Genomic DNA, 26,129 nt, shown 5'->3' with positions numbered 1-26,129 from the left:
GTCTCGTCACAAAATACAAACCCCCCGGATGTTTCTTTTCTAAAAGTTTACCGTTGCTCCAGTATCATCTCAACTTCTAGATTGACTTAGGTCTAGTTTAACAATTGCCATCAGGTTTGAAAGAAGTTGGGACGTTTGAGAGATCAGAGTCCTGAAGCAAGCCGCGATTATCGACCCGCAGCTCCACGCAAACATCTTCAGAAATGCATCAGCCACAACAAGTCATTGACGCCGAAGACGGGGTACGATCTGGACAATTTGTCTTCAATTTGGTGTAGAAAACTAACATATAGCAATAGCAAACAGATGATGACCGTTCTGAAATCGAAGTTAGTCAGGATACAATACCGCCCGCACATCTCAGCATCTAATCCTCTTATAGAGCATCGCCACATCGAGCACGAGCATCAGTAGTTCGATTCTAGATTATCGAATCGAGAACGGAAGGACCTACCATCGATACAAGGATGGCAGTGAGTTTCCCTTGTCTGCTTTTACTAGACTCAATTACTGTTGGGAAGCATCTTTCTCTGACGACTCCATTGTAACAAGAATACGTTCTTCCGAACGATGAATCGGAAAGTGACAGGCTAGGTTTGAGCACCCCTCCTATACCTATGCTAAAGTGTGTTTGGCTCAGAATGATTAGACATGCAACATGAGATTTTCCTTTACACCATTGGCGGCAGGCTGGGGCAGGCACCGTCGTGTGATAAAGAAGCACGCGTCGGGCGTGTCCTTGACGTGGGCACTGGTACCGGCATCTGGGCTATCGACTTTGGCGAACTTCATCCCGAGTCCGAGGTAAGGGAACTGTCTGCGCCTTGGCTTTGGCTCATTTCTCACTTCAAGCCATCATTAGGTCTATGGAGTTGATCTTTCGCCCATCCAACCAGAATTGTGAGAGAAATCATCACTCGGCGACATGCTAGAGGACCCTTGTGAGAATGCTAATGTGTTTCGCTTTCAATAGCACGCCACCCAATGTAAGGTTTGAGATTGATGATGTTGACGAGGACTGGACCTATTCGCAACCGTTTGATTACATCCATAGTCGATTCATGACGGGAGCTATCACCGACTGGAGGAAGTTCTTCAAGTCTGCCTACGAGTAAGGCATCCTTCTCTTTGCGTGACTTACGAATTGAAACGGACATCTGACTACTCAAGATAGCAATCTCAACCCTGGCGGATGGTTCGAAGTTCAAGATGCAGATATCAACCCCCAGTCTGACGACAATACCTTCCCCAAAGACTGCGCCTTAGCCGAGTACGTCAAACTCCTTCAAGAAGGCGCAACAAAGGCCGGGTGCGACTACGTCGACATCCCTGGTCTATCGCACATCATGACCGAGGTTGGGTTTACCGACGTCTCTGTCCAGATGTTCAAGTGGCCCATTAATCCATGGGCAAAGGAGCCCAGGTAAGCAAATCGCAGCGGATCCTCCGTTTCTTCCTGGTTCTCGTGCTAAATAGTAGTGTACAGGTACAAGAAGCTCGGCCTCTGGACCCAGGACAACTTTGGCAGCGCTCTTCAGGGTCTCTGCATGGCCCTTTTCACGCGCGTCCTTGAGTGGACACGTGAGGAGGTTGAAGTATTTCTCATCAATGTGCGCAACGATGTGAAGAACACAAACTATCACGCGTACTTCCGCATGTGAGTACATCCCAACCTGCCACCTTCAGGCTGGTAGACATTATTCCCACGATGCTGATAATGTCTTGGTAGCTACTGCGTCGTCGGTCGCAAACCTGAGAAGGAGGCTGAGGAGCCAATAGCGCCTCCTCCCCAGGTTCCGTCTCCTGAAGCTGTCGCGGCTACAAGTTCAACGAGTCCCGCCACACCTGCGACTGCTGGAGCTGCAAGTCCGAAGAGTGCAAAGAGCCCCAAGAGTCCCAAGAGTCCCACATCTCCTCCAAATGCTGCAACGACTGCTCAAGAAGATTAATGGGCTCGGAAAGCGCGTCGTTGGTATAGTGTGATGTCGTTCTCATTGACGAATCCTTGAAAGCATTTAAATAGAGACAAGCTGGAGACTCAAGGGAGGGGGAGGGGCTACCTTTCCAGCAGGCCGTAACGTTTTCATATATGTCGCAGCAGCTGAAAGACCATTGTGCGACAATCTAGATGCTTGGAAGAGAGTCTAGACTAATTGGGGGCGGCGACTAAATATCTAAATTGACATGGGTCCCAAGGAACTGGGAGCGCAAGCTCGCGTTCCGCACCTCTGCCCATATTTGGTACTCCGAGCCCGTCGCGCTTGTGTTTGCGATACTTCTCATCAATCTCATTCGTGCAAAAGACTCTACGTGCTCCACAGTCCAGTGCAGAAAAGTGTGGGAATAAGGCAACATCGCCGCGAACTCGCATATGCGGGTTGGTTTGTGTCTTTGTTGGTTTCCCGGGACGGACAGGGGTATGTGTGTGTGTGTCCAGAAGATGCGCCGTTTCTCGTGTCACCTCACAAAAAGACGTGCGCTTCCTGTTGGTTTTTGTCTCTTTCCCCCTTGCAATCGTTTTCTGAAAACCGTGTACTCGGGCTCGCTGTAGTAGTGCTTTTTCGTCACGAACTTGGCTGTCAATTCTCCCTGTCCCTCTCTCCCCCTCGAGAAGTGAGATCGCGGACTGGATAAGCCCCCGCATCCAAAGATAGCTAGTCCAGGGCCCCAACGGAATTTCATCATCATGGCTGAAATTGACCGTGAAGTTAAGATTGTAGCTGAGGTACATTGATGAACTCAAGCTAGGCCTATGTGGCAGATGTCCTGACGTGTCGGTAGGAGACTGACAACCTCAGCAATCTCACATCGCAGTTCGAGGTGAGTTACTTGATGACCCCGCACTCACTATAATGAGATTTTGGGATACTACGGTTCATTCAGAAAGAGCTTGTTCCTGCTATGGTGTATGGCTGATGTTAATGAAAAATGGCAGAACGTAGCATTATCAACCCACAGCCTCACTGCGTCCATCTTTCAAAATCGAGTCGAGAATGGCCGGACGTATCATCGATATAAGGACGGCAGTGAGTAGCTCCCAATTCTCTCGCAAAGAACCAAGTGTTTGAAGTATGACAGCTCAAACCACTAACAAATACCTCTCACTGTAGAATACAACATGCCAAATGACGAGACGGAGAGCGAGAGGCTAGGTATGCGCTACAAGTCTACGAAATTAACGAGATAACAAACTAAGAATTTGATCCCCTTTGTACAGACTTTCAGCACGATATTTGCATCTATACCTTTGACGACAAACTCGGAATAGCCCCGCCATGTGAGGATGACGTCGAGGTCGGTCGAGTTCTTGACGTGGGGACCGGGACCGGGAGTTGGGCCATGGATTTTGGCGACTTACACCCCGAGTCTGATGTGAGTCGTAGCATTGCCGTTTCTCTCACCGCAAGGAATCGAAGGAGACTAAGTCTCTCTGTAGGTGCTGGGCGTCGACCTCTCGCCTGTGAAAGCAGAATTGTAAGCCCAACCTTCTCACCGTAATTCATGGCACTGAATTGTGTTTTCAAGAGCCATACTGACTAGTGAAACGTTCAACTCTAGCGTACCAACAAACGTCAGATTCGAGGTCGATGACGTTGAAGAAGATTGGACATATTCAGAGCCGTTCGAATACATCCACAGTCGATTCTTGACGGCAAGCATAGAAGATTGGGAACGATTTATCAAGCAATGTTATGAGTGAGAACATGGGCTATATTTTGAGCCTCCCCTTTACAACTAGTATTCTAACAACTACAGCAATCTTACTCCCGGTGGATGGCTAGAGCTCCAGGAAGCTGATTCGATGCCGAAATCTGACGACGACACTCTCCCCGAAGATGCCGCCATAATAAGATACGTACACATGCTGAACGAAGCCTGTGAGAAGACGGGTCGTAAGTTCATTGAGCCAAGCTCTCTAAAAGCTAAGATGATTGCGGCTGGCTTCGTCGATGTCGAACTACGTATGTACAAGTGGCCTCACAACGAGTGGCCCAAGGAAGACAGGTACTTATAGCGTTTTATGTGGTTCTTCATCGGAGACAACCGTAGGCCAAGAGCCATACATGCTAATTGACAAACAGGTATAAGAGGCTCGGGTACTGGACCCAGGAAAATTTCGGCACTGCCCTCGAAGCGTTGTGCATGGCGCCGTTCACTCGCGTACTCGGCTGGAACCGAAACGAGGTTAACGTGCTTCTCATCGATGTCAGGAAGGACCTGAAGAACACGAATTATCATGCTTACTGCCCTGTGTATGTGCTGTACCGTGGAGATTCTGATGTCGCATCTTGCTAATGATCGTGGGTAGTTATTGTATTGCTGGCCGCAGGCCGTTGTAGCGCAGATCAGCCTTTTGCCAGAGGATCAGAATGTGTCGTTCATACAAAGAAGAGACTGGTATTAGGTTTTTCCAATTCAAAGCATGTCACTGGCGACCTCGAAGTGCTTGAGGTTCCCGTCTAGATCGTCAGGCATGATGAAGAATGCAGAATGTGTACATAGTCGATCCTAAGGTCGGAACATTGGTTATCCGGCCAAGCAGTCCAACTACCAATTTCTGCATGTCTCTCGAAAGAAGCGTCAGTCTAATCTCTCTCCTCAGTGATGCAAGAGGGGAAGCCTCAATTGGCTCTTCGCGGCAAGACATGCGAAACGACTCTATTTGGGCGCAAGAGAAGTGTTGGGAAACATGATGAATCGGTGACATCCCAAGCGTCAACTGCGCGGCAAAGAAACCAACGAGACCCAATGCAGGTTTTTGACTCATTCAATCAGGTCAAAAGAGTGATATATTGTCATTAGAACTCATGTTTGTCGACCCTTGCCAGTAATCTCTGTTTGGAGAGGCTGGTTAGCCCTGTTTTCTTGATACATGGGTGAGTGAGAAGGCACACATCGTCATGATGTTAATGAACCGCGTTTGCGGCTTCCACCAGCTCCGCGTCTACTGGATCTGATTTCTGCTTCAAGCCAGGATACTACGCTTGAGCGGTACGTTGTTCGATACATAAGGCGTGTGAATGGCGTGGTCAGTATTGACATGGTCCTCCTCGGTCAGTCGAACACGTTCCGATGTCCTTAGTCGACTTAGATTATGACTGAAGAGTTTATTAAGTTTGAGGTGCCCAATGGAGTAGGCTTGCTCTCAGAGCCAGCAGTGAGCAGTAAATCAGGTGGCGCGTGGAAAGAAGAGCGTATCCTGTCCATGTGTATAGCACGCAAGAAACTTCACAAGACGGGACACAACTACAGACCATTAAGGACTCTCACAATCGAAACCGCCGGATCGATGAGATGGATCCAGAACTTAGCAAACTCAACAGCACAATGGAATAGGAGGGGCAGATCGGGGGCCCAGACCTGTCGCTATCTCCATGCATCACGACCTGGCATATCACGCGCGCACATAGAAAGCCGAGCAAGGAATACCAAAATCGTTGGCTATCCATTAAACCGGTCTGACCGGAGAGGGTTTCCCAAGAAGATAGCATGCCTGGGTGGGTGCATAGGCGAGAGTCCAAACGGGATGCAATACGGGGTTTCTCACTGGCAAGGTTTCCGGGGGGGCTCGGAATGCATGCGTCCTTTCTGAGCAGTCACAACACTTTGGCGCGTATCGTTGTTTTTATTCGCTTCCTTTTTCTACGTGATCCACATTGTGGCCTTGAAGACAGGGGAAAGAGGCAACTGTTCCGTGGGTCGTTGGCTGTTGGCTGTTGGCTGTTGGCTGTTGGCTGTTGGCTGTTGGCTGTTGGCTGTTGGCTGTTGGCTGCATCTCATCTGGCCAAGGAAAGAGGGGTTGCACAATTGGCTGTGCCTTGTCACAAAAAGAAGCGAAATCCCCATCAGTTCCTCTGTCGGCTCTTCTCTCAAATCGTTTTCCTTGGTATGAGATTAAGTATTGATCTCGGGTTGGGGTTTCTTGCTTCATTGACGTACCCAAGAGCCAGCAAGATATAGAGGAGACAAACTAAACTATCTGTCCATCAGCCAGAGTTGACCCACGATTAAGACGCAATCATGGCCGAGATCGATCATGAAGTCGTGATTGATGCAGAGGTATTTGTGTTACTGTCATAGCATAAAATAGATTGCTCACATATCGACAGGACACCGATCACAGTGAATCCGAACTGGAGGTGAGTTGAATCGCGGCCGTCGCACCAGCTCAGTCTCTATGCAGACCAGCTTATCAAGCATGATGTACACCTGCTGAGGTTTGGTATTCAACTAATGCGATTCAATTGTTTCAGAGCGTGGCATCTTCGACTACCAGCCTCAGTGCCTCCATTCTCGAATACCGAGTTGAAAACGGCCGGACGTATCATCATTACAAGGACGGCAGTGAGTCCAAAATCGTTTAGCAGTGTGAGACACCGAGAAACCACTGACCTTCTTTTTCTAAACAGAATATGTCATGCCCAACGATGAAACAGAGTGGGAAAGACTAGGTACGCTGTGGCAAACCCACCAACTGCGTTGTAGGAAATTCTTCGTCTGACCAGTCGATCTAGACTTTCAGCATGAAATCACTGTTTACACGCTGGATGGCAGACTCGGTGTGGCGCCGCCAAATGATGTGGGCTCAAAGGTCGGACGAGTGCTTGACCTTGGATGTGGAACTGGTAGCTGGGCCATGGACTTTGGTGACTTACATCCTGAATCAGAGGTGCGTGAAATCCTCACTTTTGTCTCAGCGTATTTCGCTGGAGGTCCAAGAGCTTGACACTGACTTCATGTCCAGGTATACGGCGTTGACCTCACGCCTGTACGGGCTGACTTGTACGAAGAGCCCATCTGCTATAATATCCATGGCGAGTGCTAACACGCTATTCCAGTGTGCCTCCGAATGTCAAGTTCGAGATTGACGATCTCGAGGAAGATTGGACTTACACGCAGCCTTTCGATTACATTCACAGCAGATTTATGAGCGCAGCTATTGACGACTGGGATAAGTATATCAAGCAATGCTATGAGTGAGTTTTTTTAACAAATGCCTTCCTCCTATTGCGACTCACGTGCTGATGGAAACAGTAACCTGGCGCCTGGGGGATATCTCGAACTCCACGAAGCCGAGCTCATGGCCAAATCCGACGATGGCCTCTTGCCCGAAGACGCCGCGGTCATCAAATGGGTCAAACTTTTGAATGAAGCTTCTGAAAGGACGGGTCGCGTTTTTGTTTCGGCACCTCCCATGAAGACGAAAATGCTCGAGGCTGGTTTCGTTGACGTCGAGCTCCGCATGTACAAGTGGCCTCACAACTCCTGGCCGAAGGATGAGAGGTAAGCTACGAGCAGAGACTGGCGCTTCCCCTTATCAAGCAATGGGCGGGCAAAAAAGAAGAAGAAAAGAAGAAGAAAAGAAGAAGAAAAGAAGAAGAAAAGAAGAAGAAAAGAAGAAGAAAAGAAGAAGAAAAGAAGAAGAAAAGAAGAAGAAAAGAAGAAGAAAAGAAGAAGAAAAGAAGAAGAAAACGAATAATGGCTAACGGAAACAAATAGGTACAAGAAGCTCGGGGCGTGGACCCTGGAGAACTTTGGTTCTGCACTTGAAGCCACATGCATGGCGGCTTTTACTCGCGTGCTGGGGTGGACACGCGATGAGGTCAACGTCTTCCTGATTGACGTTCGAAATGACCTCAAGAACAAGAGCTACCATTCATACTGCCCGGTGTTAGTGCTTTCGTCTTTAAGTTTTCCTCATTTTCTCTCGCCTCACCGTACTGACTAAAGAAATAGTTACTGCATCACTGGTCGCAAGCCGGAGAAGGAAAAGACCCCGCCGGTTCCTCAGGAGGAGACGGAGGCAGAGGACGGAGCGTAATGATGATGCGAAGTCAGTGGCTCTCGGCTGCTGGCGGATTTCTGTAGTCCTAGGTAAAAGGAACCTCTTGGTTATTGAGAATATGCTTCTGTCCTACAGGCTACCCCCACGTGAAACGATTTGGATCTCTCGCAGCCGTTATGAATGAATCGATTGACGTAAAACATACAGCGAGATTCATACCAACAATCTGCCCCGCAGCTTTCGAGGCGAAACAACCTGTTGGCCTGACGTTGATCGGGAACCAGCGGCTATGAGAACCAATAGTAGGAATTCCGATTCATGACCGCGCGGTAATAATACCAACAAGGCCAAAGGCAATGCCAAGTTGGCAATCTTGACAGAAAGAATATTGAAGCCAATGTAGTGCTTGCATCCGGATGGGGGGCTGAGGCGGCAGGATGTTGGAGGACAAGCGCGCCAAGGGTAATTTAGATGCACCGCAGTGGACTGCCACCAACACGACTGAGATGATGCCCTGGTCCATCTCCCGACGGTGCCTGCGGAGGCCCTGTCAAGTTAAGGTAGGCAGCCGTTCGAATCCCCTCGGAAAAGCAAAGTAACTTGGCGTTAGTGTTAGTTTCTTGAAAGCTTAAAGGAGCATGTCATTTCAAGCATTCGTGAAAGAGGAGAAAGGAGGAGACGCAAGATGAAGCTAGAACAAATATTGGGCTAGGAAGCGCTTTGTGAACCGACACTGGGAACCGGTCCCCCGGCTCAGCCAACCCAGTCCCCGGGGTTACGGGTGCCTAGAAAGGTAGAAGCTCTAGCGATTTGGCCCAGCGTGCTGGCTTCTCATCCCCCCGGCGTATCTCCGCTTTTCCGTGCGGTGCTGCGGTGAAAAGGCCCGGCGAAGTTCGCTGCGGCACTGCCACTTCCTGCTGTTTCCCCACCCGAAAATAAGCAGAGCACCCGCCAAACTTCTACCGCCGTTTCTAAACTTAGAACCTTTTGGCGGTAGGCAGGATGCAGACACGGCCACACTATGGAAACTACTACACCTGTCACCAACAAGCCTTGCCTACCTTACCGACTATCTGGTAGATCTTGGAGGATCGTTGGGAGATTGTAATGTTATACTATCGGAACCTGTGTATTTGGAGCTCATGACCACGATGCTTGCTGCAGCATATAACCACGGTGGTACCGCCATCAACGATGTAGGTGGGTGTTGTTGCTGCACCTCCCATCCTCTAATACTCATCGACCTCGAACGAGTGTGACACTCGCTCTAAAGAGTCTAACTTGATGCCCGTCTCGATCTCATCTTGACACCAAAATCACTTACACCGACGCATCATCACCAACAACATCACACCGACCGGCATGACTTCATCACCCTGCACGCTCGCGACGTGCGACGTCTCCGACAGCCCGTACGGCTACCGCCCAGCACTAACAGGCAGCGCCGTCTTCGCCACCGTCTCGGCCCTCTGCCTCGTCGTCAACGGCGCCGTCGCCGCCCGCTCAACACAACGACACGCAACAACACCCTTCTCCGTCATCGTGACCCTCGCCTGCGTGCTCGAGTTGCTCGGCTGGGTGGACCGCATGGCCGGCTGGAGCGATCCGTGGGCTGTGTACCCTCTCCTGCAGAGCAAGGCTCTGCTCACCATTGCCCCCATCTTTGTAACTTCAAGGTACGTCTAAGTTCTTCTGTGGAACCGTGCCAGTCTCTACAAGAATTCTGATTCTGATTCTGATTCTCTGTTTTGCAGTATCTACGTCTGCCTCGCACCAATGGTCCGGATACTAGGCACAGAACACTCCTTCATCAAGCCAGAACTCTACACTACCATTCTCCTCCCGCTAGACGGCCTTGCCCTCCTCCTACAAATAGTAGGCCTCGGCATCGGCTTCCAAAACGTGCCGTACACCCTCTCACCCCAGGACTCGTACGCACCCAACGACGTGGGCGCGAAAATCGTCTTGGCTGGGCTGGCCGTCCAGTTCGCGACCCTAGTCGCCGCGGGCTTGTCCCTCGCCTTCATCCTCCTCCGCGCAGCCCGGTCCTACCACCAATACGGCTACACCACCTTCCACCGAGACGTGGGCTACGTACCTCTGACGGGCCGCTTCCGCATCTTCGCCGGCGCGGTGCCGTCCGCCATGGTCGTCTTGTTCGGCAGGATGTGTTTCAGGGTCGCCGAGTACGCAGAGGGCTTTCGGGGCCCGCTGGCGAGGGGAGGCGGAGAGGGACTGTTTCTCGGTCTCGAGGGGTTTCTCATCGGGTACGCGCTCTTGGCGATCGTGGGGTGCCACCCAGCGTTGTTTCTAAAGGATGGGAAGATGGTTTCGAGGATCGAGTCTGAGCCGTTTGTCGGTATTGATGGTGTTGGGAGTACTGGTGGGAACGGCGATCACGAGAGGGATTTGGAGGAGCTCAGCAAGGTGTACCAGAGGCATCACGAGGAGGAGCAGAGGTTGTCGAGGTTTGAGCGTGTTTGAAGATGATACCCCCGTTTTAAAAGTAGCGTGCGTTGATAATATCTGGTTCACGATTAAGGAACCTAGTCGAATTTACAGTTTACATATTTTCACTCTGCTTTTGAATTTCTAAGACTTCCCGCTTATAATGGAAACTTGCAGCATTTACCGCATGCCTTAATTATGAATCAAATGATCCGCAAACTAGCAGGAAGTCTTAGTAGCTCACGTAGGAGAATGGTGTAATCGCAGTGTCCAACATAAATGGCGGAACTGCAACTAGATTGCACACTGTGTCTCAGTAGGTTAGTGTCTACGAAGTGAGAGCCGGAAATCTTCACTCGGCATGTCAACAATAAAGTAGTTAGTCATTGCTACAATTAGTAATTCAGTACATTTTATAAACATTTTCCACGTATCATCAAGTCTTTTGAACGAGATTCGACAATTATGTAAGCCATCAACTGTACAAGCTTATAAACATGATAGAGCTCTAGTAAGCTCTCCAGACACGGTAGTATTGACAATGGGGTCTCGACTTCTCGGCTCGCACATACCTCGGCAACTGGGGTCAATTCCTCCATACAGAAAGTGTATCCGTCGTCTTATTCTGCAACTCGATCAACACGCATGCGGGAGGGGGCAGGTCTGACAGGACGACTTTACTCAGACCACAAAGTCCACACTTACTGGGACTTTGGGCGCTAACATGATTGGTCTCGAAACGCGATGCCCAAGATCGTCAATAGTGCTTACACGTTGAAAGATGACCGAGATCCACATCGGGACGCCTCACCCGCCAAGGCAATATCACTCTGACTAAATAGACACGGAATCCATATAAAATGCTAATTGCCATTGCGCAATGGAGCCCGTAGAAACATGAACTTTCATCTCTTTCGTAATCTACTCAGACTTGCTTTCCTCTGTTTGCATAGAAAAGTCTAGACCAAACCATAGCATCCTCTCACAATGTCCAGCAAGCCCGTCATCGTACTCACCCCGGGAGCATGGCACTCGCCAGAGCACTTCCGAGACCTCCGCGACGAGCTACACACAAGAGGCTGGGAGACCCGCGGCGTGAGGCATCACTCCGTCGGCTCTGAGCCGCCGAACAAGGGCTTATACGACGACGCGGCCGCCACCGCTGCCGTGCTGCAAGAGCTCGCCGAACAAGGTCGGCAGATCGTCCTGGTCGCTCATTCATACGGCGGTCTCGCGGCGGCCGAAGGCGCAAAAGGGTTTGGGATCAAACAGAGAGCCGCGGAGGGCAAGCCTGGCGGCGTAATTACACTCATGTACCTCGCTGCGTTCGTGGGGCAGAAAGGGCAGAGCATCTTGAGCATGACGGGCAACGTGTATCCCCCGTGGACGAGAGTAGAGGTAAGGAACCTTCTTCCCGGCTTCCTTCGAGAGTCTCGACGAGCTGACAACCTACGTTAGGACGGCCGGATCCATTTCGTGACCGCCGACGATCCCCTCTACGGAGACGTTCCTGCAGAGGCAAGGGAAAAGGCAAAGAACTTGTTGAAGCATCATACGACCGTCTCGTTCGAGGAGACAATGACGTACGAGCCCTGGCATGACATTACCTGCATGTACGTCGGCTGCGAGGACGACCAGGCGATTCCGTACTTTGCGCAGGAGCAGATGCAGCAGCTCCTGGGACCCGAGGCGACCAAGCTGAAGTTGAAGTCTTCGCACTCGCCGTTCCTTTCTGTTCTGTCTGAGACGGCTGATGCTGTTGAGCTTGCTGCGAAGAAGGGGTCGGAGGCATTATCGGCTTAGACTACACAGTTTTGTTTCGCTGCGGTGGCATACTGCAGCTATGAGTGATGATGAATGAACTCATGTTATTCAGCTCCAGTAAACCAGCGCTAAATATAGCCAGTCTGAAGACCAAAGTAGATGATATGTGATGGCGCTTGTGCCGTGCTTGTTGCAATCTTTAATTTAATTAGATACAAGTTTGGTTGAAGGTTCGTTATAGGTAAGATTGTCAGCGCAAAGACATCAAGATCATCTCCAAATGCATTCAACGCATGGGCTTCTTCATACGCGGCTATCAAACCCAGCAAGGCCATTGTACGATTGTCGTCTCAACTTTACTCTAACACGTGGGGATTCATGTATTACTTTACTCAACTGAACACCAATTTCATTAACACGTGTATTTCTGAACGGGCAATAATTTGAGTGGCATAGAGGTTGTTGCCTAGGTTAGGTAACTGAATGCAGAGGGCACAATATCTCTCACACAATATATGAGCGTAATGTCCTGCACCCTAAGAGACTAGCTGAACCGGCATGCAGAGAGCAGTAGGCATCCATCAAAAAGGTGAGCGATATCCGCGGTGCCTTGAGAGATAGATGCCCACGAATGGTCGCCAAAAGAAGACGAGTTCCCCAAAATGGGTTGCGGAGATGAGGTAAGGTTGCCGGGATGCACCCCGCCGTGAAACCCCCACCAAAACCCTTTCCAAGGCACCAGCCTGAGTGCACCTTGACGTAGCCAGCCAAGCAACAGGAACAGCCGGGATCCCGTGTAGTAAACAAAAGCAGGAAAGCAATCAGCCGAAGCATAGGAAGGTATGTAATTACAAGACTGACTACACTTCGACTTACCTTACTTCACCGAAAGACCCCATTCTCACGCATCACCACCGCAGAAGACTGAACCCCATTCATCGGATATAACTACAAACTTGAATCTTTCACCCCGCCGCTACTCAAAACTTCTTCAGCACCACCTCACCAACAGACAACCATGGCGCCCCCCTCCCAGCTCACCGTCGCGACCCTCTCCGTCACCAGACTCCTCAAGGAGGAGATCTCGTACGAGAAGGAACTCATCCAGCAAAGAGGCAAGGTCACGACTCTGGAGAATGAGATCAAGGAAGGCAAGCCCGATGAGGACGGAAACCGGGAGTACATGCTCAAGCAGCTGGTAGGTTTTCCCATCCGTCACTTACCATCACCGCTGGAGTTCTCGCTCCTCCAAAGTATCAGTGATTCGTTTTTGCGTGTAACACCCCGGCTGACTGACTTTGGGGGGACTAGAAACTCGCGGTGGAGGAGACGCAAAAGGTGTTCCCCGAGCTGAGAACCCGCGTCGAGGACGCGACCGTCAAGCTGGAGGAGCAGATTGCTCTGGCTGAGAGCGGCGGTGCGTCGCCTGAGGAGCTGGAGACGGCGAGACTTGCGCTCGCAAAGGGCAAGGAGGAGAAGACGTATCTCAAAGACGACGTCTCTGCTTAGAGTTATGATTATTTCTTTTTCCCTGCGTTCTGATATCAAAGATGAGAAGAGGTTCGGGATTGCGTTGTGTCAAGGACAGGCGAGCGTCAGAGGCAAGACAGCTACCTAATTTAATGGGTATCTCAATTGAGGGACTATTCTAGGATCCTCCGAAGCACTTGATTTGTTTAGCTGTCCACCTCCATGCTCTCCGGTGCGTCCACTGTGATTTGAGGCGTATCGCCTCCCGAAGTAAGTTGGGTATCATGGCGGTCATCCATCTCAACGTCCTCTCCCTCTTCAATCTCGCCCTCATCATCATCTTGAGGCTGAGGAGTGCCATTCTGACTCGGGACGGCGCTGCCAGATCGCGAAAAGCCGCCCAGGCCACTCGCTCGAGGCTTGAGACCCTCAGATTGATCCTCCGACTGACCCTCGTGCGCCGACGCCGGTCTCGGCACGGCACCGCTGTCTGGGTGCGGCGTGACGTTGCCGCTAGAGACGTGCCGAGGCGTGTTGCCCCCTCTAGAAGCGTCGCCGTCCTCCTCGCCGTCTTCGTTCATGCCCTCCCGTCTCTCGACCTCCTCCTTCTCGTCGCGGATCTGTCTGCGCAGTTGCATGCCTTCATCCATAATTTTGCTGAACTGATCGCGTCGCTCCCGCCACGTCACCGCATAGGTCTCACTTTCCTTCTCCAGGTCGCGAATCTCCTCCTCGAGCTTCTTCAGGTTCGACTCCTGCTCCCCGCGCGGCCGCAGGCCCTTAGCCATGAGCGCGTTGGCGAGCTTGTCATACTCCTTACGTTGGGCAAGCGTCGCCCTGGCGCCATCCAGCTGTTCGCGCAGCCGCGCGTTGTTGTCTCGGACGTTTTGGCATTCCTCGAGAATGCGTTGCTGGTCAGCTTTGTAGCGTTCGCGCTCGCGTACATTCGCATCGAGGAGGAATTGCAGGCGGGCAATACTGCTATCGAATGCGGCGAAGTCGAGGGTGAGGTCGTCTTTGATCTGATCAATCTCTCGCAGGGTTTGAGCGGTCTTCGTCTCCTCCTTCACTTCAGTATCGACGTCATTGTCGCCGTTTGCGCCCTCGGGCGGAGGGGTAGGTTGCTGTTTCGAGTGGGCATTTACAATCGTCGAGATGGATGTGAGCCGCTTGGTGATGCGCTTGAAGGGCTTCTCCTCGATGTTGACCAGTCGCGTTTTGTGCAACTCCTGCTCCTCCTTATCATCCAGAAGACCCCAAGTTGACGCCATTTCGCGGGATTGAACTAAGGAAAGCTGTACTGTGTCGCTTGTCGAATTGTAAAAGCTAGATGAGCTTCGACCCTGGGGCTGTGCTGTAGGAGGTCGATTCCTCGCTGGTCCTGCCAATCAGCTCAAGAACAATAAAGCCGTAGTTCTTCTGAGCTGAGTGTTGCAAGATAGTGCGATTGATGTGAGCGACAAATCGGATACCACAGTTGACGATGATGAAAATGCAGGACTGAACTCAAAAGGAGCAGCTGTAGAGGAAAAGAAGCTCCAGGTCGTGCACCTTTCTTCTTTCACAGCCTTGCAGTAGCAGGCCAGCAGCCACACATGCCTTGCTTAGCGCAGATTGGTCAGCTACCTCTCAAGCCTTAAGCGCTGTGAAGTGGGTCACTGTCCCCTCTACCTGCCCAAGACAAGGAAACTCCGATCGCACTGTCAAAGCGTCTACCTTCCCAACATTCGGTGATCTCATCTTCGCAAAAACACACCAACTCCCTCAGGCGCAACAGCATTTCTTTGGTTGCAAAACTCAGAAACACCACAACAAAAAGAAAGTACAACTCTGCAACACTAGGACATGCCATCTCAGGAAGAACAAGAACTGCTGGCCAGAATCGGCCAGCTTGCGGGTACGTAGTGCTTTTTCTGTAACCAGACACATGTGACAAGAGCGCGTATTCTCTAACGTAGTGGCAAACAGGCAAGATCAACCTTCACAAGGCCCAGCAAGCTGGCGTTCAATCGGTCCCAAGCAGCCAGGCTTCCTATCATCGTCGTATGTTTAATCTTGAGACCGATAAAATCATCCTGCGCTTACACATCACAGACAACACTCACCGACATGGCGCCTTCCCTCACAAGCATCGAGTCCAGCCGTACCCCTCCACCCGAGGAGGCCCGACAGGTTTTCGGCATCGGTCCTTGGTGGTAAACAAAGATGGAGCCCAAACACCTCCTTCCGATGCGTCGTCTCCGGCTGAGGGTTCTGTCTCGACCACTTCCTCAGGCGCTTGGATCTCGACGAACACCCGCGGTCAGAGGTCGCTGATCAACTCGGCCGTTTATGACAAGACCAATGAAGCACACGTTAAGGCCATTGAGGCGTCGCGCCAACAGAAGATTCGCCAGCAGGACGCGCGCGAGCAACAACAGCTCGCCAGCCATTTCCAACGCTACAGCGGCAATGCAAGCGCACCGCATACTCCTACTAACCCGACAGCGACAGGTAATCACGAGATAGAGATTCAAGGCATTCGCTTCCGTGTTGCGAACAGCGGCAGCAAGCTCATCAAGGTGTCGGGTGCGTTACTACTACAGCCTTGCACAGCGGAGCAAACTTACAATCGTACAGGAGATCTACACCCAGTCCACGCTACCCCCAAAGTCGCCTTCGTTGGGGGTGTCAAATTTCATCGAAGCAAGACCGGTAATCTTTACCGTGACGGTGTGCTCAAAGCTCAACGGTATGAACCCTTCCCTCCTGGCCGACAATTGCTAACTTGAGTCGCTTCCCCAGCCAAACTGGCGTCAAAAAGGTCGACGTGCCTTGCAGCATGTTTTCGCTGACTGGTATTTTACTCACAATCTTATTCGATTGCCCACGCAATATCCGATCCGACAGATTTGGATGATTTCTTGCTCAAGTGGGTATGATATACCGGACTCCACTAACCACCATCATTTCATTTTAGGTTCATGTGCCAAGGGACCATCTTGTCGATACAAGCACGATGCTACGAAAGTTGCCATTTGCCGTGAGATGCTGCACAAGGGAACCTGCGCCAGTGGGGATTCTTGCGATCTGTCCCATGACTTGACGCCCCAGCGCATTCCGACTTGCGTTCACTTCGTCAAGGGCAATTGTGCCAACTCTACTTGTCCCTATGCTCATTCTAGTGTATCCTCAGGTGCTCTGGTCTGCCGTTCCTTTGGGATGTACGGCTACTGCGACAAGGGAGACGAATGCGAAGAGCGACACGTCTTCGAGTGCCCCGACTTCAGCAACACGGGCAAGTGTAAAACCAGGGGCTGCAAGCTCCTTCACCGCGAGAGGGCAAGCGTCCTTCGAAAACGGGCGGACGGCGACGAGATGGAGGATTTGTCGAGCGATGACGAGCCGGTCGACAGCGACGACGTGGACTCAGACGAAGTGGAGGAGTTTATCACCGATGGTGCTGGTGATGATACTGACTTCAAGGTTCAGAAAGATTATATCTCTTTCTGATTGTGATCTGATGCCACCTTGCCGAGGCCGAAAGGTCTCTTTTCACTACTAACATGCTTGCTATCCAGTCCTTGAAGGGGTCCAGACCAAGAAAGGCCTCGAGCCATTTGACGGCGGACATACTTCAAGGTTACGAAAACGATTGGGGAAGAAAACCACAAACTATACCCACAAAGGAAATGCAGAAACAGAGCATTGATGCCAAGATACCAAGCACAAAGCAGAAAAGAATAGATAATCATGATAACGATTATGAACAAGAAGAAAAAGAAGACCGAAAAGAAGTAGCAGATATGGATAGAAATATACATTATGGAACACGAAAAGCAGAAGCAAAAATGTAATACATGGTATGCGCCGAGGTAAAACAGAACGATATTTCAAGATTCTATGTCCTGTCGATGTTTGATGTCTCCTTGAGTCTCGAAAAACTTGATTCTAAAAAAACATAGAATTCATTGTCTACTATTGGTTTCATCAGTATTTGATATTGGGGTAGAATTCCCTATGTGGAAGAGTGACATTGGGCCAAGCATCATTTCCGCGTGCGGGCCGGCCCAACTGTTCGCGGGTGTCTCAACTATATCAATTAAAATTTCCATTAGAATTTTACCCCGCCATTCCTCTCCTCTGTGGACTCCTGAAATCAGCCGTCATTCGATGACAATTCCTTGCGCTGACACACCACACAAGCTTCAAGTTCCCACTGCCCAGAGACCCCTCTTGGCCCTTTTTCGCCCCCATTTCCAGTCGGAGCAGTCGGCGCCACTGTCCACATGTTGTCTTCTGATCAGCCCTCCTTTGTCCCCCTCGGACAGCGGGCTAGGGGAGCTTATTGCGAGGCGCTAATGGAGACCCGTCATTTGGCAGCCATATCGTGGTCGGATCGGGGGGCTTGCTGATCCGAGGCTGCTGCCGCTGCCTTGTGGGAGGATTCGCGTCTTTGAACAGCACCGCCATCTGCTCAGCCCCTTGGACTACACACTCTCTTCATCCTTTCCCGAAGCTGAGAATAGCACCAAGTCTGACAACACTGCCTGTCCTGCGTTGAACATAGGTCGTTGTTGGATTTTGACTCATGGATAATTGAACAATTGCTCTTTGCCAAAGACACCTTCTTTCTTCTTGTCGCTATTTCTAATTTCCCGGCCCTCCTATTTCTAGACCTGACCTACCTAGTCCATGAGCTTCGAGCATACATGCTGGATCAGCACTAATTCTTTCCCGACGTCATCATGGGCATACGCGACGTTCTCAAGAAGAAGGAGAAACTCGACAACGGCGAGCACAGCAGCAAGGATGCAGTAGACAGGCTGGCGGCCCCCGAGTTCAAGTTCATTCGATCAGACACACACACCCAAGAGGTCATCCACCCCCCGAGCGGGCCCCCGGGCTTCGACGACGGCAAGGAACACTACCTGAACCCGAACGGCAACGACGGCGGCAGCGGCCAGAAGCCCCGGCGCAGCCTCGACGTCTTCTTCGGCAACAGCCGCTCGCGCAGCGCGTCCGCTTCCTCGCAGGCGAGCTCGACCTCCAACTCCCACTCGAACAACAATGGCAAGATTGGGAGACGGCTATCGGAGCGGCTGCACCTCAGCCGCTCGCCGGCCTCGTCAGAAAACGTCCCGCAGAACCTACCCGACATTGTGACCACGGCCGAGGGCGGCGAGGGGGACGAGCTGCAGTGGGAGAAGCGCGCGACCATGCTGGCTTCGGCGAATAAGAGCAGGCCCGCGACGCCGTTGGCGAACGCCGCGGGCGGTGGAGGGGATATGACGAGAGGCAGGACGCAGGGCGCGGCGGTCTCATCTCCGGCCATTGACGAGGATATTCAGGAGGCTATCCGGCTGCACGAGGCGGGAGACTTCGAGAACTCGACGGCCATGTTTGCCCGCTTGGCTGATCCGAAAGGGGCTAATAACACCCTGAGCCAGTTCCTATACGGTCTCTCTTTGAGGTGAGTTGCCTTCTGCCTTGCATGTGGACTGGTTTCGGCTACTACTCGGCACTTTTCCCGTACCTATAAGACGGGATCATGGCGCGGGGCGCGCCACGGCTCGCCGGGCGATCATGTTGCATCGTGGGGACTGGAAGGGCCTTTGGAGCATGACATTACAGGTGCCACGATACTTGGGCTATTTGGACGGATTTGCTGACAGGGTTTGATAGGCACGGATGGGGTTGCGAACCAGATCCAGAAGGGGCCATCAAGTATCTCTCGGCGGCGGCGTCGAATGCGGCAACCGTCGAGCAGATGGCGTTGAAGGCAGGGCTTAAAAAGGGTGGTGCTGCCAAGGGCGAGCTCGTTCTGGCCATATTCGAGTTGGCGAATTCCTTTCGACACGGCTGGGGCACAGCCAAGGACCCAATAGCGGCAAAGCAGGTGAGTTATCCCGTCCACAGACCAGAGGATGGGAGAGGGGGGCAAGGAATGCCTTTGAAAGCCCAAGGTGGATACGCCTCGAAGGTCTAGAACTGACATCTCGTCGTCATAGTACTATGAGACTGCGGCGAACCTCGGAGATACTGGTGAGTCTGCCATGATGATGCACTCCGAGGCGTTGAGGCCCAATGAATGTGTAGCGGTGCGCTAATCCGCCTTGCTCGTCTCAGATGCTATGAACGAGGTAGCCTGGTGCTATGTAGAAGGCTTCGGATGCAAAAAGGACAAGGTACGTTTGGTCACATATCACCCATCATTTCGAGCGGCATTGCGTCTACCGGGTCCTGCGACGTGAGGTCCAGAACTTGGTCTTTAGGGGCAGCCAGCATCAGCTTCAGCAGCCTCAGGTATTGTGTGGCCTGCACTCAGCGAGACCACACATGTCATGAGATGCGTGAGAGAGCACGCTGATACTGGTCGACGTCCTACTTGGGTTGCCAGCAACCTGCGTCGGTCCAGGTTGGGCATCAATACGGCGACCCTAAAAGACGGCCGCAAACAGGAACCCGCGCAGGACGCATGCTCAATGTCATCACATGAGGCTGACAACATGTCCAGTTTGCAGCAGCCCGTTACTACCGGTTGGCTGAAAAGAACGGCAACAAAACACTAGGCAATTCATGGTAAGTCGAGCCTGTTTGTTCATTCCTTTCTTTCTTATCCACTGGTTCGTTGAGGGGGCTTTTCCCCAGAGTTGGATTCGGCGCATGCATCACTGGGGAGGGGGGGAAGCTGCAGCTCCCTCGTCGCGGATGACTTGCGCGCTGCGGCATTGATAGGCTCCCAAGGCATTGTTTTACTCTGCCTTCCCTCCAAAATGTGGGAGCTCGCCCTGTCATCCAAACTTGGATGACCGTCAGCTTTCCCGGAGCTGCACGCGGTTACCTGCCGCTGCAAGCCCTCCTGCGCTACGCCGCGTTCCCCAGAGCGCCCGCGAAGACTCGATGCTGCTTCCCGAGGCTGCGATTCGTCGCGATTAATTTTTGCCTGCCTGCCAGTTCACTTGCTCGCCTGTTCTTTCTCCCCCTATCTTTGCGTTCCTGACGCCATTACCCACACAATCTAGCACCACCCCGTGTGGCCAGAATTCCTCTGTGATACCCAAAGGCTAACCACCCGCAAACTCAATAGGATCTGGAAGGAAAAGTACGACCCAGATGCCGGCGACAAGAAGAAGAAGTAGAGATAAGGAGGCAGCAAGTCACGGAACAGAGGGGCCCAGTGTGTGCATGAAATGACTGAACCACCGGTGACACGGCATCACATACTCGAAACGGGTGGCACGTTCCGATTCCGGTTCGGCACTCCCGCTCAGCTTCTACCCGGCGGTTACACTTTCTCTCTCCCTGTCTTTTCCTGTCGCGGTTTCGCCCAACATGCGAGATCGTAACACGAGGCTTCGGCCGTTCCTTGGGCCATCCTGATTATGTGTCCGAAGCACAGCGACGGTGTCGAGAGGAGGGGGAGAGAGGAACGGGGACACAAAACATGGCTCTTTTGTCAGCCTTTCCCTTGCTGAGTTCATGTTTTTGTCCCCTTACCCCTCCCCTGAGCGCCCTCATCTAGCGGGAGAGGAGTACCACGGCGATCTCATCAGGCGGGACAAGGTGCGTACGGCGACAAATAGACACAGGTACTCCATGTGGGAAACGGCGATTTGTCGGCGTGCTCTACGCTGTGCGCCGTCGGACGGGCGAAACCTTTTGGTCTCGCGAGTGTGGGGAAAGCAGAGAAGCTGGCTCCCGCCGAGGCAGGGAAAGGGGTGGGGGGGGGGGGGGGGGGGGCGGCGTGGGGGGGGGGGGGGGGGGGGGGGGGGGGGGCGGGGGGGGGGGGGGGGGGGGGGGGGGGGGGGGGTGGGGGGGGGGGGGGGGGGGGGGGGGGGGGGGGGGGGGGGGGGGGGGGACACAAGCTGTTCTGGTCCTCTCGTGAAGCCTTTGCTTCGTCTTCAGTATTCGTTGGGATGGACTTGCAGGTTAAGCACCTGGATTCTGTATGCGAGACACGGAGCTTGTGGCCATGTTGATGCCTATAGCAAGTTCCCGGCTGCCGTCGCAAAGGCTGATACTGTCCTCTTGCTTTATTATTTTACTGCTCTACGTACCCCGCATTATCACCACAGGGATTCATATTTCAAGAAAAAAAGCGATGCATTCTATTTAATGAGATCCCATCGACCGTCTATCTTGCGGGTAATGTGACTGATGACTGATGACGGAAGCCGGGTAGACGGGGCCACAGGGCACGGAGAACGGGTGCACCCGACCCGGGTAACTACACGGGAGGGAAAAGCACACCGTGCCTTTCGCCGGGCCGAACCAACATCTCAATTTTGTCTGAGTCTCGTTTGGGTTCCCCAAGGCGCCACGAACCTGCTTCTTCCAGCAGCAGCATATAGAGAGCGCGGGGCTGTCAGGGCGGGGTGATACGCAGACGTTGCAAAATCGTAGCATCGTAACGTCAAACCCCTCTCGTTCTTTCTCTCCTTCTACTCTTCTTAACTCTTTTGGCGCTGCCACTGTGAACAAGCTCAAACAAACGTCATGGAGTTCCACGATGAACTACCACGATACCCTACCTCACTCAAGCTACCTCCTCGCCCTCAGCCGCTCATCCGCCTCTTACTTCTTTCTCGCCTTTGTGTTTGTTCCTGCGGGTCCCCCTTTACCTCAGGGGTACCTGTGTGGAGAGCCATACGAAGGGTATCGCTACAGGGTTACACCGCGTTTCGTCCTCGAGAAACATATTGTTTGTAGTGAGTCACCAGGAGCCGATGAGACATGTCTTTGAACTTCCCCCGGTCTTTTCTGAATCTATGGGCGGTGTCTGATAATGGGACCATGGAAAAGATTACTTGAGGGTCCTCTGTCAAGATCTGGTGAGTTGCGGAGGTAGGTATGACCGTCTATACCAAGAACCGCCTGAGCAACCATCAAAGACAGAACGACCAAATAAACGTACGACCGTCTGTATCCGTATTCACCGTCTATCGATTCCGCTTTTCTCAAAGTACAGACCAAGCCCAGCGAAACGGTGGCAGCGCTTGTATCTCACCTTGGCTCAAGCGCGCAAGAGAAGCGAAGACGCGAGGCAAGCATGCATCGTCATTGACTTCCTCCCCGTTCTTTCGGAAACTCACACCTGAAATCGAACAGAAGAATCTTGGAGACCGCAGTAGAACGTGCCTTAGTGGGGAGTGGGAATGGCATGGGGGGTGATTTGCCATGCACATCTCCTCTCCATCTCCGCGCAATCCAGATCCGACAAACTCACACGTGCCGCGCGCGTTCTTCTTGCATGAATTCTGCATGGGTGAAGATCGATCGGGTCCATCTTCCTTTTTTCCCAAATTCTCCGCAAAGATTGAGGGAGTCACGGAGCAGCAGTTCATCTCGTCAAGCCCGTTTGCAGCAAAAGCGGGAAGAGAGAAATTTCTCTTGGGAGCTACACTCATAAAGAGCTAGGTGCTAAGTAGGTGCAACGGCCCAATGAAAAGGTGCAACGTCAGCAATCCCATCGACCGGACCTTCTAGATTACATCGCAAGACTCACCTTGGCTTCACCTTAGTTCCGCTTCGAGACGCGGTGTCGGGAAAGGGGGGAAGTTGGAGGGGAGAGGATGTTCTCCTGCAAGAAAAGAGACGAACTGCTGCTTCCGTCTTCACTTTCTCCTCCCATCCGAACTTTGCGCATCGCGGCGACGCAAGGCTAACTCATGGCTTGCATGATGTTCCCTCTTTCATCATCTTCTGCTCACCTGCTCCCGCGATGCGATAGCAGTAAGGAAGAAGCCGAGCGGACAATAGCGAAAGATCGGAAGAAACCCCCATCGCCACCAGACCGTTTCTGCACCTAACAGCACAAGTGCAATCTTCTAAAGGTGAAGACAAGGCCAGTAAGATGCGGGAAATCGCAGTGAGAATAACCGTTTCGCCTCCATCCACACCTTGAGACTAATGTATTCACCGGTCCTTGACCTAGATCCTGACCTTGCCTTAGCATCTCTTGCCTCCGAGGAAAGTACGGTGAGACTAACATGGACCTTTTCACTCATCACCTCACGGCATTCTTCTGACGTTTCCTCCTTCTCTGTTGCACGTATACATGGGTACTCACAATTTGCGACTTACACGCCCTCCTCGCATGGTTCTCTGTATCACGCACTGCAACAGCAGCGGCGGTAGCGGCGGCGGTGGCTCTCGCTGCCTGCAGCTGGGTTTAGGAAGCATCATGCGAACTCATGCAGGACAAGGAGGTCGGCGTGCATACGGGAATAGAGACATCCGTGGAATGAGAGACAGATAGATGACCTCTCAATCAACAAACCCAGTGGAAAGAAGAACCGCAATGTCCAGTCATCAGCTCAAACCCGTGACGGGCTCCCACCACTGCTTCCCCCGTGCCCTGCCTGCCTACCCACTGGGCAACTGCAACACATCTTGGCTCCCGTGAGCGCGAGCTCAAGCATGCGGCCTCGAGAGTGTCTGAGACACGCATACGAGCGACGACAGGTTGGGTGGGTGGGTGGTGTTTCCTCCCCTGTTCTGGTGTGCCTCTGCGCACGATGGAGGTGATGAGTTCAATGGAAAAGCCCACGCGAGGAACAGAGGGTTTCTGTTTCTAGGCCTGTTATGTGTCTGCCTGTCGTCTTACGTTCCTATTTTGGAGGACGCCTAGACGGACCTGGTGCGACTCGTTGACATTTCACCACCATCATGACCACCACATGGGACATGTCACAATGCCAATTAATACGGGAGAATCTCAGTTGTCCCTTCTTCGGAGTGCCTGACCTTATCTCACCTCACCTCTCCTTCCCTCTCACCCAAGTCCCCTTCCATGATACAAGTGAGCTCATCGGAAAAAGACAAGCTACTCTTGGCGTAAAGTCTCCAAGAAAACCTGCAGGAAGAAAAGAAATCCTGGCAAAAAGCACCACCACCACCACCACCATCTGCATCCTTCCCACTCGCACCGCCCGACTGACTACTCTAGCGTTGCGCGTACAAGTGTGGCTTGCCTCTCTCATTCACGGCACATCTTTCCGCAGCGTCTGTACCACCGCGCGAAACAAGGCAGTTCGGCGGCGCTACTCTGTAGTCTAGGTATACTTCTTCAGCCGGAAACAATACCATTCTTCTCCAAAAGCTCTCGGGTCTAAATTCTCAACCTAATGCAATTCACTTGCTCCAAGCTCCAAGCTCTCTCTCTCTCTATGCTCACCCAAGCTCTCCCCTTTCCCAGCCACCCAGATTTATCCCCGCCTCCGCCTCCGCCTCCGCCTCCAGACTTACACACACATCTTCAGCCGGCCCTCAACTCACCTTAGGTACGGAGAGGTAGATTCTAACCAAAGCCCGCGAAAAAGTCCGTCTCTTTGAACCTGCATGTCACTAGCAGAATATCTCAGCCCGTCCATCCCAGTCAACCCCCCCTTCGTTTGCACCCAGCTCTCACGCGCCGCCCCGAGCAGAATAAGCTGCATTATCAACCAATCCCACATCTCCAAAATCCCTCCCCGTCCATCGTCGTGCCCTCCTCATGCGACCAACGCTAACGCCCGCATGTCTCCCTCCATTACCACCCCGATCCTCACATACTACTCTTGCTTTGCCCCAAGCAGAAGGGGGACGTCTCGCACTATTCCCGGATTTCAAGAATGGATCATCCCGAAAGTGGAAACGAAACCTTGCTGGTAGGCAGGAAAATTACCATGATGAAATTCTGGTCACTCACCCACTTCTCTCGCATCTCACTGGTCAATATTCTTCAACACTAACGATCCCGAGAGTCGTTCCAAGACCAAAAAAAAGACCTACCACTGACCAACGGAATCAAGTCACACTTCACACGCACACTTCGGAAACCGGGAACGATCGTGTACCCTCCCTCTCACCCTCCACTCTCCACACCTCGCATCGCCCAAGCCACAACCCCATCGGACCTTACAATGCCCATCTTATCACGTACACTCCCAAAACGAGAACCAATAGATGGCCTCATCCGCCTCTGCGTTCAACATGATTTCCCCGTGTACATCGTTTCGTTTCGTTCGTTCGTTCCCGTTGCCCCGCCCTTCCCTTGCTCGTCCTCCTCGCCGTCCATATCTAGGTCGTCACGCTTCTATCCTCGGCCCTCATTCCAAGTTTCCGGACCGGCGTTGGCTTGTTTGCTTTCGTAACTTCGCCCCTCCATTCCCATCCCCTCAACGAACTCTACCCCGAATACCTAACGAGCCACCCAGACCGAGGAGTGACCCAAAAACGTTGATCATCTTAGTAGAACCGTTGTTATATGGCACGGTAACCCGCCATCGCCCCCCCTCGGCAGGGAACCCACCTATGTACCTAGGAACTTACACTACTATACTAGGTACTCAGCCTCTAGGCTTGGTCCGCATTGGGTGTTGCCTAGCCAGTTTCCTCCTCCCCCAAACGTTGACCGAGAATCCCTTCCCTCCCCATGCGTCAAAAAGGTTTCCTGCGCTCCTCGCGGATCGGATCAACCGATCAGCGACGCACGAGGGACGATGACTCCTTGCTAGTCTTTGACTTCTACCTCACCTGGAGCCGGGGGGTTCACAAGTAGCAAGGAACCTGCAAGTGTCATCTGTTCCCATGGTCGGCTACTGCGCGTCACAACATGGTAAAAGCATAGATAGGCATGTTTTCAAGGAATGGTGAGTAAGGCAATGGAGAATCCTTGGTATCTTTGTTGGAGATTTGC

General features: G+C 52.3%; 9 protein-coding genes across 9 annotated transcripts; 7 read left to right on the top strand and 2 right to left on the bottom strand.

Moving 5' to 3' along the window:
* Window positions 1-203: 203 nt before the first annotated feature.
* CLUP02_05769 (TAM domain methyltransferase) lies at window positions 204-4,958 on the top strand (the record flags this gene model as incomplete). Its single annotated transcript, XM_049284774.1, has 27 exons — window positions 204-242; window positions 300-329; window positions 383-473; window positions 553-582; window positions 650-804; window positions 863-900; window positions 974-1,111; window positions 1,175-1,423; window positions 1,487-1,657; window positions 1,730-1,902; window positions 2,024-2,114; window positions 2,197-2,265; window positions 2,322-2,377; window positions 2,438-2,485; window positions 2,619-2,725; window positions 2,782-2,820; window positions 2,888-3,026; window positions 3,111-3,152; window positions 3,218-3,372; window positions 3,437-3,474; window positions 3,526-3,696; window positions 3,757-4,005; window positions 4,083-4,257; window positions 4,310-4,372; window positions 4,491-4,680; window positions 4,777-4,828; window positions 4,883-4,958. 27 exons carry the CDS (start codon window positions 204-206, stop codon window positions 4,956-4,958), a joined length of 2,874 nt encoding a protein of 957 aa, XP_049141917.1.
* A 1,063-nt stretch (window positions 4,959-6,021) lies between these two features.
* Window positions 6,022-7,822, top strand: CLUP02_05768 (TAM domain methyltransferase; the record flags this gene model as incomplete). Its single annotated transcript, XM_049284773.1, has 10 exons — window positions 6,022-6,060; window positions 6,111-6,140; window positions 6,219-6,345; window positions 6,411-6,452; window positions 6,516-6,670; window positions 6,746-6,783; window positions 6,840-6,977; window positions 7,036-7,284; window positions 7,501-7,671; window positions 7,738-7,822. The coding sequence occupies 10 exons, from the start codon at window positions 6,022-6,024 to the stop codon at window positions 7,820-7,822; spliced, it is 1,074 nt and encodes a 357-aa protein (XP_049141916.1).
* Window positions 7,823-9,148: 1,326 nt separating this feature from the next.
* On the top strand, window positions 9,149-10,270 carry CLUP02_05767 (sphingoid long-chain base transporter RSB1; the record flags this gene model as incomplete). Its single annotated transcript, XM_049284772.1, has 2 exons — window positions 9,149-9,462; window positions 9,541-10,270. 2 exons carry the CDS (start codon window positions 9,149-9,151, stop codon window positions 10,268-10,270), a joined length of 1,044 nt encoding a protein of 347 aa, XP_049141915.1.
* A 708-nt stretch (window positions 10,271-10,978) lies between these two features.
* CLUP02_05766 (uncharacterized protein) lies at window positions 10,979-12,037 on the top strand (the record flags this gene model as incomplete). The annotated part of the gene is made up of 3 exons (XM_049284771.1): window positions 10,979-10,990; window positions 11,210-11,632; window positions 11,693-12,037. The coding sequence occupies 3 exons, from the start codon at window positions 10,979-10,981 to the stop codon at window positions 12,035-12,037; spliced, it is 780 nt and encodes a 259-aa protein (XP_049141914.1).
* Window positions 12,038-12,502: 465 nt separating this feature from the next.
* CLUP02_05765 (uncharacterized protein) lies at window positions 12,503-12,832 on the bottom strand (the record flags this gene model as incomplete). The annotated part of the gene is made up of 1 exon (XM_049284770.1): window positions 12,503-12,832. The coding sequence occupies one exon, from the start codon at window positions 12,830-12,832 to the stop codon at window positions 12,503-12,505; it is 330 nt and encodes a 109-aa protein (XP_049141913.1).
* A 184-nt stretch (window positions 12,833-13,016) lies between these two features.
* Window positions 13,017-13,507, top strand: CLUP02_05764 (tubulin-specific chaperone Rbl2; the record flags this gene model as incomplete). The annotated part of the gene is made up of 2 exons (XM_049284769.1): window positions 13,017-13,196; window positions 13,310-13,507. 2 exons carry the CDS (start codon window positions 13,017-13,019, stop codon window positions 13,505-13,507), a joined length of 378 nt encoding a protein of 125 aa, XP_049141912.1.
* Window positions 13,508-13,674: 167 nt separating this feature from the next.
* CLUP02_05762 (tho complex subunit 7) lies at window positions 13,675-14,739 on the bottom strand (the record flags this gene model as incomplete). The annotated part of the gene is made up of 1 exon (XM_049284768.1): window positions 13,675-14,739. One exon carries the CDS (start codon window positions 14,737-14,739, stop codon window positions 13,675-13,677), a length of 1,065 nt encoding a protein of 354 aa, XP_049141911.1.
* A 574-nt stretch (window positions 14,740-15,313) lies between these two features.
* CLUP02_05761 (uncharacterized protein) lies at window positions 15,314-16,960 on the top strand (the record flags this gene model as incomplete). Its single annotated transcript, XM_049284767.1, has 4 exons — window positions 15,314-15,365; window positions 15,437-16,199; window positions 16,253-16,305; window positions 16,428-16,960. The coding sequence occupies 4 exons, from the start codon at window positions 15,314-15,316 to the stop codon at window positions 16,958-16,960; spliced, it is 1,401 nt and encodes a 466-aa protein (XP_049141910.1).
* Window positions 16,961-18,195: 1,235 nt separating this feature from the next.
* CLUP02_05760 (uncharacterized protein) lies at window positions 18,196-20,589 on the top strand (the record flags this gene model as incomplete). The annotated part of the gene is made up of 9 exons (XM_049284766.1): window positions 18,196-18,920; window positions 19,082-19,346; window positions 19,459-19,492; window positions 19,577-19,635; window positions 19,709-19,753; window positions 19,848-19,934; window positions 19,965-20,029; window positions 20,186-20,375; window positions 20,473-20,589. 9 exons carry the CDS (start codon window positions 18,196-18,198, stop codon window positions 20,587-20,589), a joined length of 1,587 nt encoding a protein of 528 aa, XP_049141909.1.
* Window positions 20,590-26,129: the final 5,540 nt, after the last annotated feature.

Source organism: Colletotrichum lupini, chromosome 3, assembly GCF_023278565.1.
Source record: "Colletotrichum lupini chromosome 3, complete sequence".
Classification (NCBI taxonomy): Eukaryota; Fungi; Ascomycota; class Sordariomycetes; order Glomerellales; family Glomerellaceae; genus Colletotrichum; species Colletotrichum lupini.
Note: the sequence above shows the minus strand (reverse complement) of the source record. Positions and strands in the feature narration are given on the sequence as shown.